This window comes from Prosopis cineraria, unplaced genomic scaffold (assembly GCF_029017545.1).
Source record: "Prosopis cineraria cultivar Desert tree isolate PC_DT_omini unplaced genomic scaffold, ASM2901754v1 PC4, whole genome shotgun sequence".
Taxonomy (NCBI): domain Eukaryota; kingdom Viridiplantae; phylum Streptophyta; class Magnoliopsida; order Fabales; family Fabaceae; genus Prosopis; species Prosopis cineraria.
In genome coordinates, this window is record NW_026555335.1 from 1,836,017 (window position 1) to 1,851,796 (window position 15,780).

General features: G+C 33.8%; 2 protein-coding genes and 1 long non-coding RNA gene across 4 annotated transcripts; 1 reads left to right on the top strand and 2 right to left on the bottom strand.

Annotated features, from left to right (window-relative positions):
• Positions 1–5,830: 5,830 nt before the first annotated feature.
• On the top strand, positions 5,831–8,142 carry LOC129308742 (probable calcium-binding protein CML22). Its single transcript, XM_054950078.1, has 5 exons — positions 5,831–5,997; positions 6,921–7,183; positions 7,279–7,478; positions 7,570–7,735; positions 7,839–8,142. Exons 2-5 carry the CDS (start codon positions 6,955–6,957, stop codon positions 7,937–7,939), a joined length of 696 nt encoding a protein of 231 aa, XP_054806053.1. The 5' UTR covers positions 5,831–5,997; positions 6,921–6,954; the 3' UTR covers positions 7,940–8,142.
• A 215-nt stretch (positions 8,143–8,357) lies between these two features.
• LOC129308741 (receptor like protein kinase S.2) lies at positions 8,358–11,273 on the bottom strand. Its single transcript, XM_054950077.1, has one exon. The coding sequence runs from the start codon at positions 10,932–10,934 to the stop codon at positions 8,439–8,441; it is 2,496 nt and encodes an 831-aa protein (XP_054806052.1). The 5' UTR covers positions 10,935–11,273; the 3' UTR covers positions 8,358–8,438.
• Positions 11,274–13,750: 2,477 nt separating this feature from the next.
• On the bottom strand, positions 13,751–15,243 carry LOC129307802 (uncharacterized). 2 transcript variants are annotated; one of them, XR_008592487.1, is made up of 3 exons: positions 14,861–15,243; positions 14,449–14,594; positions 13,751–14,207 (listed from the first exon to the last, which is right to left on the bottom strand). It is a non-coding gene; the product is annotated as an uncharacterized LOC129307802 (long non-coding RNA). The 2 variants fall into 2 exon arrangements; XR_008592486.1 differs by having other exon boundaries at positions 14,066–14,207; positions 14,786–14,926.
• Between the last annotated feature and the right edge of the window lie 537 nt (positions 15,244–15,780).

The following is a 15,780-nucleotide window of genomic DNA, read 5'->3' on the forward strand; positions in this document are numbered from 1 at the left end:
TTCTTCTTCCAATATCTTTTTTTTTAGCTGTTTAATTTCATAATATGTTATCAACACGAGAGTTCTGGTAATCTAAAGGTTCTGTAGCAAGGTTTCTCATTGCAAGGTAATTTTTATATTCATATATGATTTGATCTACTTCCTCCAGTCCCATTTATAAGGTAGGTTTTAGAAGGCCTATTTGGTCTTATTTATAAGTCATGGTGTGGCTTTTTAGGTAATAAATTTTTTTCTATATCAAGAAACTTATACAAGAAAAGTCTTAACATAATTTTATATGGATAAATCACATTAATTATGTACCCCAATGGTTGTAAGATTATTGAAGGTAGATAAAGATCCTTTTAGACCTAGTTACATGCAATTTAATATCTCATTTGTTGTTAACTTATTAGCGAGATATAGTTCTTCACTAATATGAAGACACTGGAATGGTGTTAAACACATTTTTTTTTGTTATTTTAGGGGTACTAAGAATATGGGATTATTTTATTTTAAAGTACCTGAAGCTGACTTTATTGGTCATGTAGATGCTAGATTTTTGTCTAATCCTCATGTTGGTAGATCACAAATGGGTTATTTGTTCACATGTGGTAGTATAGCCATTTCATGGCAATCTATGAAACAAACAATATCAACTACATCATCTAATCATGCAGTGACGGATCCAAAAAATTTTAATTATGGGGGCATCATATATTTACATTTATAAAGATACACTTGTAATACAAAAAATATATCATAATACATTACAAAAAAATTGAATATACATCACAACTTTTCCTCTTGAAGTTTTTTTTTGGATAAACTTTCCCTACGAGGTTTCATATTTTGATAATGTTGAATAATTTTTTTTCATTTTCAACACTATCAAAAATTTCTTTTTCTATGTAAGTAACCAAATAATCATTCAACAGTTTATCTCCCACGCGATTTCGCTTCCGATTTTTAATGATATTCATAGCAGAGAAAGCCCTTTCAACTGTTGCAGTTGCCATTGGTAATATCAAAGCTAATTCCACAAGTAAATACACCAACGGATATATACAATATGCTTCTTGGATTCCACGAACTTTATAGAAAGATCACTAATTCCTCCTAATTTTGAAAACACACTATCAGAGGATACATCTATAAAATAATTTTGAAACTGATTATCTAATGCCAAAAATTGTATAGGTGAAAATTAAGCAGGATAAAATCGAGCCAAACGAATTAACTTCTCCTTATGAAATGATGAAAATGAATCTTTTGGATTTAAGTATGCTATACAAAGAAGCAATTCAGTATTTACTCCTGTAAAACGATTGTTCAACTCTTAAAGTTGCCAATCAATGACTTGATAAAATAATTCAACTTGAAAGTGATGTAAATTAGAAACTTTCTCCATTCCATGTCTTGGTCTTCCTTGTATTTGAAAGACACCATTCATATTTGAAATGATAACATCATGCTTTCCACAAAATAATGAAACTTCATTAAATAAAGAATGACAACCATCATCCCTCATGATTTGCAATCTTTGTTTTGACACTGCAACTAACTTCATAGCATTTACAGTGTCTTAATCTCTTCTTTGTAATGCTTGAGACAACTCATAAGTAATTCCTAGAATATTTTTCATCAAGTGCAATATGAAAACAAATCCAAATGATTGCATGGAATTTAACAAAGCACGTGCTTCAGCTCTTTGATCTAAACTTATGCCATCTTCCTCAACAATTTCAAGCACATCAATCATAGAGGAGAACAAGGAAATTAGACTAAGCAATGTACCATAATGTGAATCCCATCTAGTATCATCTACCCTCTTGATTGTTATTTCTTAATTCAAGCCACGTCCACTTGAGATTTCTTCCCTTTGCAAAGCTTCTTTAATCTTATCAATTTGTTTTTCACGAAGAATATCTCGACGCTTACAAGAAGCTCCAACAACAATAGATAAATTATTAACTGTGCTAAAAAATGATGCTATTTCAACATGCTTTTTTGCTACTGTAACAAGAGTTAATTGGAGTTGATGGACAAAACAATGAATATAAAATGCAATATTATTCTCTTTCAATATTAAACTTTTAAGACCATTAAATTCACCTTGCATGTTGCTTGCTCCATCATATCCTTGTCTACGTAATCTTGACAAACTTAGCCCATAGTCTGCAAATAATGACTTTAAAGTTGATTTTAATAACAAAGCATTAGTATTAGAAATTCAAATAAGACTGAGGAAGTGCTCCATAACTTTGCCTTGCTTGTTCACAGAACGCAAAGCCACAACCATTTGTTCCTTAATTGAGACATCTTGAGATTCATCAATCAAAATTGTAAATAACTTATTTCACAGATCATCAATTATAACTTTAGTAGTTTCACTAGCAGCAGCTCTAATGACATTAGCTTGTATTGCAAGAGCTGTTAATTTGAGATTTCCACGACCCTTCTTCAAAACTTTGTGAATAGTCTCATTATGATTAGCAAGAAAATTTAGAAGCTCAAGAAAGTTCCCTTGATTATTAGAAGATGATGACTCATCATTACCCAAAAAAACTAACCCTTGACGTAATAAAAACCAAATACAATTAATTATTGTAGTCAAATGAATCCGATAGTTCTCTTTTATTTGATTAGATTACCTACTTATAGTAATATCAATGTGTTGTTTTTGTTTCATTAAAACTTCACAATTTCTCCAAGCTTGGTTATGAAAACTATTTGGACCTCCAACATAAACTTGAAACCTGTCAATTTTTTTTCAATTTGTGAATCCTTCTGTTAGAAATGCTTTACCACTACCTTTGTGCTGTCCAACGTCTAATCTCATAAGATAACAACATAAGCAATAAGCAGCATCTTCCTTTTGACTATATTCTAATCAATTGCCATATTTTGAATATCAATCTAGATTAAATCTATGAAAGGTATTCCCAAATTGTCTTTGGGGAAGATTAATCTCTTTTGGTTGACAAGGAACCTTTTGTAAATAATATCTTCTAATTTCATCTCTATCATTGGGATGATAACAAGACATTTTTGGTCTCAATCCAAGATCACTAGGAAGCTTTTCTAAATCAAATTTCAAAAATCTTGAATCTAATGTTCTATCTCTGCATTCACCATGAGCTTGAGAAGATTATTGTTCTGATGATGTTGCTTTTCTTTTGAACATTTTTTTCCATTATAAGAAGCCTAAAAAATTCGAAGTTCAATTCAAATTATTATAATGATAGTATGACATAAACAAATCAATATAAAATAGAAAAATAAAATAAAAATATGTGGAGTGTTGTTTGTAATTGTGCTCTCACTATTCAGCATAAATTATTCAAAGCATTATCCCTCTCATTTGACCATTTTAGCATTCCAATAGAGTATTAATTATAGACTAATAAATAAAAAAGTTGGTGGTTCCAAAAGATGGCCTTCCTCGTGTACTTACGCAGCTACGTCTGCCATCTAAAGCAAAAGGCCAAGAATCACATACTCGTATATCTATTTTTTATTTTTTTGTTCTCTTCCACTTTTAATAATCTATTCATTCCAATTCAAAAATTCTTGGCAAAACGCGATGATCATTCTTAAAATCAAAACCAAATTAAGCTTGGTATAAAGTACTCTACTAGTCCCAAAGCACCGAACGCAAAACTAAAGAGTGGCAGTCTGGTCTATTCGGAAAAGACTTAATCACCCGCAAAGGCTTAGGTAAGGGTAGTGAAGATTGAGTTGCAGAGCAGAGCAACAAGAGTCGAATGCATGATGAAAAGTGAGTCTGCAGTTTGGGATTTTAGGGATTTTGTTTTTGTTTTGGTTGCTGAAGCAGTGAGGCTTATAAGGGAAGATGAAAGGGGTGCAAAAAATAAGTTTTTAATTACAAAATTAAGAGTATAAAAATAATAAAAAAAGTTCAATGCGTAAGTGTTATATTATTAATCATTGGGGGGAATTAACATCTATTAAATAGGGGCATAGAATACATATGCTTCTTATATTTTTTTTTAAAAAATATGTTTTTATTGGGGACAACTGCCCCCTCTTTCATCCATATAGATCCCTCATTGTAATTATGCATAAATTCTAGTTGTACATGAAGCAAGTTGAAAATGTATGCGGTTAAATCATTAATCCATTACATAAGGACTACTTATGGTCTGTTTTATAACAAAATGATCTTGACGATCATATACGAAGATAATATTACTTGTATTACCCAATTGAAAGTAGGGTACATTAAATGAGATACAACGAAACATATTTCATCAATTTTTTTTACTCACAATCTTCAAGAAAATGGTAAAATTAATATCCAACAAATTCATTTCAAAGAAAATCTAGCTTATATGTTTACCAAGTCACTTCCTGTTAAAATATTTGAAAAGCTTTTTCTTGATATTGGATTTCACAAACTTAGAGATATCAATTGATGATGTCAAGAGGAGAAGTTAATATGTGCTATACTCTTTTTTTCTTATCTAAGGTTTTTTTCTCATTGGGTTTTCTTAGCAAAGTTTTTAATGAGACTGCATTGAAAAGCGTATAAATAAATGATGTACTCTTTTCTTTTGTTAGGTTTTATCCCATAAGATTTTTCCTAGTTAAGATTTTTAATGAGTCACATTCTTATATAATGCACATCTAGGGAATGTGTTATGAATATCAAAAAGATGGTGGATGTTCATCTTTATCACCACTTCATCTTCATCTTCTTTCATAAAACATCCACTATCATGAGAATTGATTACCTTCCCATGAATTTCTTACTATCATGAGAATTGATTACCCTTTATTTGCCTTTATCATTTGTATAATTTTTGATGTGTAAGACCATGTCTATAAATATGACATGTAATTTGTATTGAAGTATACAATAATCTATAAAAAATTCTCTCATTTTCTTGTTTCTATTTCTTTTTCCAATATCTTTATTTTCTAATTGCTTAATTTCATACAAAAATTTATTTTATGAGACTTCTTTCTATGGTATTTTAGAAAATTTTTTTCCAAAATTATAATAAAAAATTTTTAAGTCTAAAATACTCACTTATAAGGTGAAAATATGGGCCAACTCGTGCCATTTGAATTGAGAGAAATGTGTATTAGGTTGGGTTCAACCTATTTTTATATGGGTTAAAAAAATCTCAACCCAACTCTTGAGAGTTAGCAAATTAAATGGGCTAACTCGCTAACTCATTTATTTATTTTTTATTAATTTTTTAAACATATATCTAAATAATAAGTTTTTAATTTAATATTTCTTCATGATTCATTTTAAACATACCAAAATATTATTTTATAATGTTTGTACAAAATATATAAATTGATCCAGCTAAATAAATAATGTCTAATATGGTTTATATCCACAACATTTTTTCCTTTTTCCTTTTTTATTTTTTTTGAAATAATATGGGTTAAACGAGTTAATTCTAATTCATATGATTCACGGGTTATATGGTTCGAGTTAAAAAAATCCGTTTTTATTTGGGTCAATTTTTTTTAACCTAACTCAACTCTTATAATCAGTTATTCGAGCAAACCCACATAATCTAACCCATATTCTCAGCTATTACAAATAGTATGTGTTGTTAAAACTTCTGTGTTGTTATATTTATAAATGGATACTAGGGTAAACTAAAACTTATAATTTTTTGCAACTTTATAACATCTCAGTCTTTATAATTGAAATTTCTAAAAAAGAAAAAAGGAATTGGTGAACAAATATCAAAAAATTATTTTAAAGAGTTATATATTTGTATGAGCTAAATATTAATTTGCTCAAATAATTGGCTGTCTGTGATTAACGCCAAGGCGGGAACATATTCCATTGAGAGATGTCAAGAAAGAGCATCCCCCACTTGGGATTAGGAATCCCACTAGTGTCTCCTTTGCCTCTACATGTCAATCCCCATTATTCTTTCTTTCCTTCTCATACATCTATAAATACTTGTTCTTGTCACCCTTTCCCTCCATTTCTTCACCAACCCACCCCCATCAAACTGTCACTCTGTAAGTTTTTCTTCCTTGTCTTTCTCCGTTTTTCCGCCTTCGTTGCTTTCCTTGTTTGTTAATTCCCTCCCTCAGTTTTCTTTTGTTTGTTATAATTCTTGGTTTGATTCTTGTGCGAACCAATTCACTTGAACACCCTTAATCCTTTATATGATAATATATGAAATTTCTTTCCTTTTGCTCGACTGTATATTTTTCTAGTTCGTTGCAGAATATTTGCTTCTTTTTTCTATTCCTCTCTATGATGAGATTTCTAAGGAATTAGAAATTGAAACATTCTTTTTAATGGGTAAAGTTATACTCCTGAAAATTTTTTCCTCAATTCCTTTCAGATGGAATGTCTTTCTCTATGGATTATAGTTTTTGGATCTGTTACCTGGATATTATGCTTAGAACTAATAATCTATCAAAACTCAAAAGTATTTTGCTCAGGCAATTTGACCTTATCTCTGGGCTATGCTTTTTACCCAAAAATAAAAAAAAAAAAAAAACAAAAGAGGAATCTCATCTATGATGGGTACATCAAAAAAATAATAGTTAGTTTCATCTGCTTAGAGAAGAAGTTTGGTGTTTCTTGCAGTTCAAGGCTGCTGCATCATAAGTCAGTTTTATAAGTTAAAGCAGTCTGTCACCGTCTACAACATTGCATTTATACATCATTCTATACATCTATAGGAAAGTTACAATGTCATATTCAAATCCTTTAATTAATTTTCTACACGATTTGAGCCCCATTTTCATTTGTTTAATTTACTTGGATCACTTGCGTTGTGTTCCTCCTAGTAGCTCAGATCAATACCAAGAATCATTCAAATACATGTTACAGTTGCATAACGGAAACTTGCTTTATGTTGAAACAATAACTTACTGTAAACAATAACTAGTTATGCAACTTGAACATGAAGTACTTATATATTTTGCAGGACTCATTGGTTTCCCTGTCTCTCGTTGCAAGGGATGTCTTATCCTTGCCCATTTCTGAATAAAATGGGAGCCATGATCTGTTGTATGACTAAAGCAAACAAATACAAGAAGTTGGATAGGAAGTTAGAAAGGAAAATAGTTGAAATTAATAGATCTTCTTCTGCTGGACAAAGAAATTTCAAGTCAATTGATACTGTTGTTATGCGGTTCCCTCAGATCAAGGAGGGACTCAAAACATTAAAAGGAATATTTGTAGAGTATGGTAAGTTCCCATTTTTAATATCCATCCTACCTTTCTTTCCTGTATAGTTCTTTATTTTTGAAAGAAAACTAACTTTTATGTCCCATGTTACAAAGATGAGGACTCTAATGGATCTATAGACTACAACGAACTGAAAAAGTGCTTTGAACAATTGCAAGTTCATCTACCAGAGGAGGAAATTAAGGATCTATTCCATTACTGTGACATTGATGGAAGCAAGGGCATACAGTTCAATGAATTTATCGTTCTTCTATGCCTCATTTATCTTCTAGAAGAACATTCACCCTCTGATAATGTATAGGGCAAAAAACTTGGTTTTCTACCTTCTTGATATTGAATCCGTGCTGATTATTATTATATGATGATTTTTATTTCTTTTCATCAAGGTGGAGTTAACACAGCTGGGAAAAATTTTTAATACCATAGTCGAAGTCTTTCTGTTTCTAGATAAAAATGGTGATGGCAAGCTTAACAAGAAGGACGTGGTCAAGACCCTGAATGAGACTTACTCTCGAGAAAGATCCCCAGCTAACGTCACTAAGATCCGATTTAGTATTTCACTTTGTTCTTCAGATAATATTGATATTGTCTATATGTTTTTCTTTCTTGTTCAATTACCTGTTTTAAATACTTTTTTCATCTGTCATTTTTGCAGAAGAAATGGACTGGGACAGAAATGGGCAAGTCACTTTCAGGGAGTTCCTCTTTGGTTTCTTAAAATGGGTTGGGATTGATGAGGATGAACCGGATCATTAAGCAGAAAGTTATGCTGCAGATATGAGTGATTGATTTTAGGCTTTGTTAAACGTGCATGAATTTAACTGTTATAAGTATTTTGTGCAAATACGCTGGTGTACAGTTGTTTTATTTTATATCTTTGAAGCATAATTGAACTCAGTGATGTATTTGGTCATGATTGTACTCTTTAAGCCCCCTAATCTTTGCATATTTTACTGAAATCATGCTGAAAGTATTATATATATATATATATATTTTTTTTTTTTTTCTGGTGAACCTGAAATTTAATAAAGCAAAGCAGGAATACCGTATAGAATACACAATTAATGCCCCACACTAGCAGAAAGATCCACCGATTCTCTAGTCTAGTAGTCTAGTCTTGTTATATACAGTCTCGGCATATTTAGTATGCATAAATTCTAGCTCAATCAAGAAATGACGAATAAGAAAAAGCTTAATCAATACAAAGTTTACAAACTCCTAAAACACATTTTACATCATTGTGTTGAATAAATTCTCAACGTATTCCGAGAGCCTGGATTCTCCTGATCAAGGACAAAGAATAAGCATTCCTTTGTTTCCATTCTTCCGTGCTCTCTTTCTGGTTTTTTTCCACGATCAATCTGTCATTTCCATCGAGGATGCTTACTATTTGTCTCATGCTTGGTCTTAACTGCGGGTCAGACCGGGTGCATGCAATTCCTAGCTTCACCAATCTCATCAGTTCTTTGTAATTGTACTCTCCATTGAGCCTCATGTCTGCTAAATCCTGCAGTGGTCTTTTTCTCGTCTCAAATTCATGAACCTTCTTCACCAATAGCACCTCGGGCTGCCTAAAGTCCACTGCCATCTGTCCACTGATAACTTCAAGTATCACCACACCAAAACTGTAGACATCAGCTGCAGAGGTAGCTTCACCGGATTCCATATATTCCGGTGACATGTAGCCAAAAATCCCTCGAACTGATTTGCTGGTGTCTTTGATTACATGATGGCCATGCTCATTCCGGGTCAAAAATTCAGCCAGGGCAAAACTGCTGAGTCTTGGGTTCATATCCGGCTCAAGGACCACAGCTGAAGAAGTGATGTTCCTATGAATTACATGTTCTTCCCATTCCTCATGAAGATAAAGAATGCCAGAAGCTAGAGATTTTATTATATTGTATCTATGATGCCAGTGCAGGACAGAACACCCATCTCTATGATTATAATGATGCAGAAGATGGTGACTGAGAAGTCTTGCTGCGGAGTAATCATACACAACAAGCATTTCCCCTTGCTCAGTACACCATCCTCGAAGCTGAACCAGATTCCGGTGGCGAAGTCTTGCTAGATTTCGCAGTTCATTAGAGAATCTTTCACGCAGTGCTGGGCAAGTCTTCATTCCAAGGCGTTTCACCATGACATGGTAACGATCCTCAAGGATGCCATGGTAGGCAGTTCCAAAGTCTAGCTCAGCTACCTTCCTTGACTCTGAAAAATGATCTGTAGCCAAGACAAGCTCCTTGTATGATATTTCCCTTGGAGCTTCAACCACAGGAAATGATGTGTGGCGATACATGCTCTTTGCAGAGGAGATTCCACTGTTTCTATCTTCTGCAGTCATGTATATTGTTCTCCCATTTGCCGTGACATAGTTGGATGAAGAATAGTTGGTGATTGTGCTGACATTGTCAGTGACAGTGCTAGAGCCATTTGTGCTGCTAAGGCTTGTATCAGATGGAGATGATAGAGTAATATATAGAGGGTGGGAATGGAAAGAAGGAAGAGCTGGCAATGGCCTTGAAACGTCAGAAAGTGCTTCTACAATCCACTTCATGCTAGGCCTTGATTGTGGTTCATGGAGTGTACAAAGAAGGCCTATGTGAAGCAAATGTTCCATCTCAGAAAGCTTGTAAGAACCATCTGGAAGCCGAGTATCCCCTGCTGCTAGGAGCTTTCTCTCATCAGAAAGCCTTCTGACGAAGTCAAGCAAAATGATCTTATCATCAGGGTACGCAAGGTCAATAGCTCTCCTTCCAGATGCCACTTCCAGCACAACTATGCCAAAGCTGAACACATCAGATTTTGAAGTGGCGATGCTTTTTTTCTGGAAACTCTCAGGGGGCAAGTACCCAATTGTGCCACCAATTCTTGTTGTCTCTGCCAACCTGAAAGGGTCGATTTTGGTTGATGTTTTCCTACTTTGATGATACTCAAGCTCATGTTCTAGCCACCTTGCCAAGCCAAAGTCACCCAACCGAGCATTATATTGGGAGTCAAGCATCACATTGCTGGTTTTCACATCCCTATGAATGATCTGAGTCTCTAGCTGCTCATGAAGATAGTATAATGCAGCTGCCAAGCCTTTAATAATTTTCGCGCGCCTTCCCCAACCAAGAGGCTCAGCATCTGGATTCTCAGGCCGGCGAAAGAGTACGCGGTCAAGGCTGAGGTTAGGCATGTAATCATAGACAAGGTACAACTGATCTTCATGAACACACCAACCCCTGAGCCTGACAAGGTTCTTGTGTCGAAGATGGGCCACAGCTGCTAACTCAGCAGCAAAAGTCTTCTCAAATTGCTGTCCTTTCTCTGCTAAGCAACATTTCACAGCAACTTCTGTTCCATCACTGGGCAAAACAGCCTTGTACACTTTGCCAAAACCTCCACTTCCCAGAACATGATCCTCACTGAAACCATTAGACCCTATGAAAAGCTCAGCAAAGCCGAAGATTCTTGGGCTGTCCCCACCAATCTTGGCAGAGAGTTGTACTCCATCCATGTCATGAAACAGCACGACCGAGCCCTGTTTCCCTTTCCCCACTTCATTGTGGAAAAACCTCGAACAGTTTGTGCCATATAATTTGCTTAGAGAATAACGAAAGAAGGCAAGAACTTGACCCCCACAAGCCCTGTGATGTTTCTTCACCTTGGTTTCTCCCTGGGAAGATTGGTTGACTTTTGATGGTGGGTGATGCTTAAACTCTGCAGAATCTGCAGGTAAAATGACACAAAGGTGTTTCAGCTGCATGGTGGGGGTCAGGCACTGTGCTTGAATCTAAGAAGGATGTACATGGAGAAAATGTGATGGCCTAATAGTTATGAGCAAGATTATTTTGAAGCTTGTTGGTATAATTAGTAAGACGAAGAGGAAGATGATCTTGATGATGAAGCTGACGGAATGCGACATTTTTTTTGTGGTGGGTGGTATTATTCAACGCGCTTAGGTGAGCATGGTTGAATTGTATGCAACAATCTGCCAAATTGGAACCTACCCTGTATATGAGCTCACCAAAAGATTCCTGGGCTTTACTTTTATTGAAAATCTCAATTTCTTTCTGGAAACTTTTGAAAATTTCCATGACTCAATTTTAAGTTTTCAATCCTTTAATTTTGCCAACAAAAAGGCATTATTTATATCTCGAATCTTGATCTGAAGTGAAAGGGTGGCTGTCACTGTCGGGGCTCATATGTTTCATGAGGTGGATATCCAAATCAGCGCAAGTATAGGGCTTAAGGACAAAATCGAATCCCACTAATACAAATTTGTACAGCTTTTCTGGTTGAATTTAGGTGATAGGGCTTTTCATCTACCCTTGCAAATGAGTTGTTCATCAATCAAGAACCGTCTCTGTACATATTTTGCTTCAAATTACAGAGCCCTTGGGAGGGAGATTGTAACAATTCATATATATATATATATATATATATCTATATATTTATGTTTTGAATTCGGTTACTATTGATATTGATGCCTTCCTTTTATTTTGCCTTTTCATTTTATGTTTCTTCTATAATATGAAAGCATCAAGGTTCAACCATAGAATGCCATCTTGAAATTGTAAAACTGGAAGAAATCAGCTTTGACCAAAATATTTCATCAATATCTCAAGTTTGAATTTTTAATAATACCTTTCCCTAATTCAAAACAGTCAATAATAACTTCCCCCGTTGAATTATTTCAAAAAACATGTATTTAAAAATTGTACCTAATTCACCAAAAAAATTGAGGGAAAAAGGTATCAGGTCGGGGGAAAAACAAATGAAAAAAAAGTACCTAATCCAGATTCCCCCCCCCCCCAAAAAAAAAAAAAACAAGTTCTATCTTTCAAGATGTCGAACTTCTTGAAACAAAATTAAAACCATGCTAGTGTTGACTATAAACAAGTTGTGCCCTTGAAATCAATAGGGAGAGATTTCGTTCTGATCAAAACCCAAAACTCAGTCACAGTTAACCAAGCAAGCAAGCAAGCAAAACTAAAATCGAAAGTTTTTCTTTATTAACCACAGCTATTTATTTTTAAAGATAACCACGTTTAAGATAGTGTTGATTATTAAATGTGGGTATATTTTTTAGCAAAAATTCAAAAAGCTTTTCATGTGATAAGGGACTAACTCATTTGCCTAAACTCAATTCTTGTGGATCTAAAATGGAAAGTTAAAGATTTGAGACAAGGAAATGTAGCTATTTCAGTTTCTTTTTTTTTAAAAAAAAAAAAATCTAGCAACCAACTAGATTAGGTAGTCTACTAAATGGGGTTAGGATAAACTAAGATTTAAATTCATGCTAAGATTTAATTCCTTGGTAGAAGATGTGATCATACTTGAATATAATTGTCTCCTACAAAAAGATATTTATACGCAATAAAAAAAAATTACCTAATAGCTATGCAGGGGAAAGTATTTGATCTACAAGAACCCTCTCAATAGAAGTGGAATCGTACATAAGGAACAAGTTTCTCCATATTATATTTGGTATTGCTTACAATTAAAGTGAAAATGAAAGCGTGGAGTACAGGTGGAAATGAATGTTGTCATCAGCAATGAAGTATGAAAGCATTATTCTCGCCTCGTTCAACTTCAATTTTTTTGTTGGTAAAAAAAAAAAAGAAACTCCAATTTTTTTTTTCTAAAAAGGATATATCAATAATATTTAAGCATTTTAAAATCAAAATTTTTCATGAAACTCATCGAATAATTCATGTTGATAGGCTTTTTGAAATTACAGTTAATTCCATTTTTTTTCAGTTAGTATGACTTGATATGCATGTCACAATAATATTTAAAATTTATTATAACTTATTTGGATAATAATCCTTTTTTTCTAAAAAAAATTGAAGTTCCTGTCCTTTATGTTTGTTTAAATAAATTAATTAGCGGATAAGTTAGTCCCCAAAGTCAAATGTTCACAGATAATCACACCATCTTAATTAATATGGGCGGCAGGTCGCCCCCCAAGCTTAGTGGATTGGCTAAATTAATACTATAAAAATAAAATTAATTAAGTAAACCAAAACACACGAAACCCCTGATTTTTTTATTTTTTATTAATTAAAATTCATGTCAGTTAATGGGGATAAGTTTCCATTTCATACCGAAACAAATCACCTTAAATAACGTTCTATCCCTTGTTTTTTTTTGGATACTCTCTATCTCAAATTATAAAATTTTTAAATAAAATTTTACATATCAATAAATTTTATTAAATATATTTAATAATTTTATCTTTTTAAAATTAAAATATAAACTTTTCAAAATACCTATCATTTGATATATTAAAAAAAGTGATGGAAATTAATTATAGAGAGCGAAGGGTGATATTAAAATTGGTACATTTAATGAAATTTTAATCTATTCAAAATATTTTTTATTTTGAAATGAAAAAACTTCTTTAAAAATATCCTATAATTTAAGATGTAGGGAGTAATTTTTTTTTCCTAAATATAGGAACTACTTTGTGGTAGTTGTGGACGTAATCACGGTTAAATAGTCTGACTCAGCAGTTTATGAATGAATAAGCAAATGGGAAGCAAAATTAATAAGCGGGTGAAAAATCATTTTTCACTCTTAAACTATTTTTTGAACAATACTAGATATCTCATATGATAGTATTATTTTTCGAACAGCACTACATGCTGCAAAGTAATCCAAAAACTATAAAAGTATACCATATGACACCTTCCGTCCAATTTGAAACAAATGTCCACTTGTAGACCGGACCTAGGAGCATGGTTAACTGAAGCTCTGACTAGGTGGCATGACGTGTGCTGAAAACCGATCTACTAGGCATCTACGTGGCTGTGGAAACAGAAGACTGAAGGGCAAGAGTTCACGCTCTCAAGTCTGCAGAAAGCTCGTGGAGTTTTTAACTCTTTTCCCTCCGTTGACAACGTCGGTGAAGAGCGACAGTGAGGACCATTCTTGCATTAATGAACTAGTGATGAAGGAGAGCTAAATCTGCGTTGGTGAAGACCGACGGGTGGGGGGCGATTCCTTCAATTTTTTGGCGATATATTTTGTACATCTGTTTCAATTCCGTTCAGATTTTCAGGTTTATTTGCTTCTCCAATTTCAAATATTAAAGCATGTATTTCTGGGAAGAAGACAAAATTTAAACAAAGCCAGAACTTGACCAAGTTTAATAAGAAATCCACCAATCAGAGACTAGTAACTTCAGCAGCGTTAGAAACCCAGAACTTGACTAAGAAAAACTCAACACATACATCAAGAGAAATCAGGGATGAAGAAAAAATGCTCAAACTTACAGAGTCTAGGAATATTGCAGAAGAGCTGAAGAAAGTGAAATCGTTGCTTGGGAATTTTGACCACACACGCGCCAGGCTAAGAACGCAAAGGGAAGATCAACGATCAAAGGGAAGAGTGGAAGAAGGCTTCACAGAGGGATTTGCAGCTGCAGGGGGAATCAATGATGGATTAGAGGGAAGATGCGAACTTGCCAAGTTTTGCCAAGGAAGACTGAACATGAAATCAACGGATGTAATGTAACGCTCTTATTTCTCAAACCGATTTTTCTTCATTAAAAAAGGCATTATTACCAAAAACTCAATTTTAAAATTGTTCATATGATAGAAAATGGTTTACCATATAACTGGAAGGCAACTTCTCTTGCTCTTGCAGGATGAAATACTTTGATTAATTCTATAACTGCCAACATACCTATGTATACTGTGCAAATGGCAAACCTCCCTACAGCAACCTGTGAGAAGTTAGAAAGTAACAATTACAACTTTCTTTGAGGCACCATCGATGGTCGGAGGAAAGTTCATCTTGTTTCTTAGGATAAAGTTTGTAAAACAAAGAAGAATGGTGGCCTTGGTATTAGGCATGGCTCGGATGTAATTTTGAGGATTCAGAAGAAAAGACCTAGCTCTAGCATCTGGACTGGAATAAAATCAACTTGGGAATTTGTTAAGTCTAGAATTATGATGGGTGTTGATGGTAATGATGCCTCTTGGAAATGGAGCAGTAGTGGTCAATTTTCAATCAAGTTAGCCTATGAATCTTTAGACCCACCTCCTACTCATTGTGATACTACTTGGCGAAAGATTTGGAAGCTGCGGATTCTTGAGAGGTGTAAGTCATTTTTATGGTTATCTTATCATAACAAGTTACTTACTAATGTAGGTTGCAAGAAGCGAGGAATGTGAGTGGGGGATTGCTGTGAGAGATTTACAAGGCAGTAGTGGAAGACATCATGCATACGCTATGAGATTGTCCAAACACAAGAAGATTTTGGGTAGATATTCTAGACAATAGAGACAAAAGGGCTTTTTTTGATGTTAACCTACAATAATGGATCCAACGGAATGTACGGTCAATGGCAACCAAACATTATGTTCTTTAGAGCTCATATTTCTCAATAGCCTGTTGGCTTATTTGGAGATGAAGGAATGAGATGATTTTTCAAAGTAAAACTATATAAAATGCTTCTATTAATGGACATACCTTAGCCATTATTAATACTTTCATGGAATATTGAAGTAGGCTTAAAGGTATTATGTGGAGAGAACATGATAGGTGTAACATCCCAAAAATTAACCTAAGATTAATTAAGTTAATTTAGAGCAAATGAGTAA

Coding starts and splice junctions, on each gene's coding strand:
- LOC129308742 (XM_054950078.1), top strand. CDS start 6,955: ATGTCTTATCCTTGCCCATTTCTGAATAAAATGGGAGCCATGATCTGT. Junction 7,479..7,569: donor AACATTCACCCTCTGATAAT/GTATAGGGCAAA, acceptor CTTTTCATCAAG/GTGGAGTTAACACAGCTGGG. Junction 7,736..7,838: donor CGTCACTAAGATCCGATTTA/GTATTTCACTTT, acceptor TCATTTTTGCAG/AAGAAATGGACTGGGACAGA.
- LOC129308741 (XM_054950077.1), bottom strand. CDS start 10,934: ATGCAGCTGAAACACCTTTGTGTCATTTTACCTGCAGATTCTGCAGAG.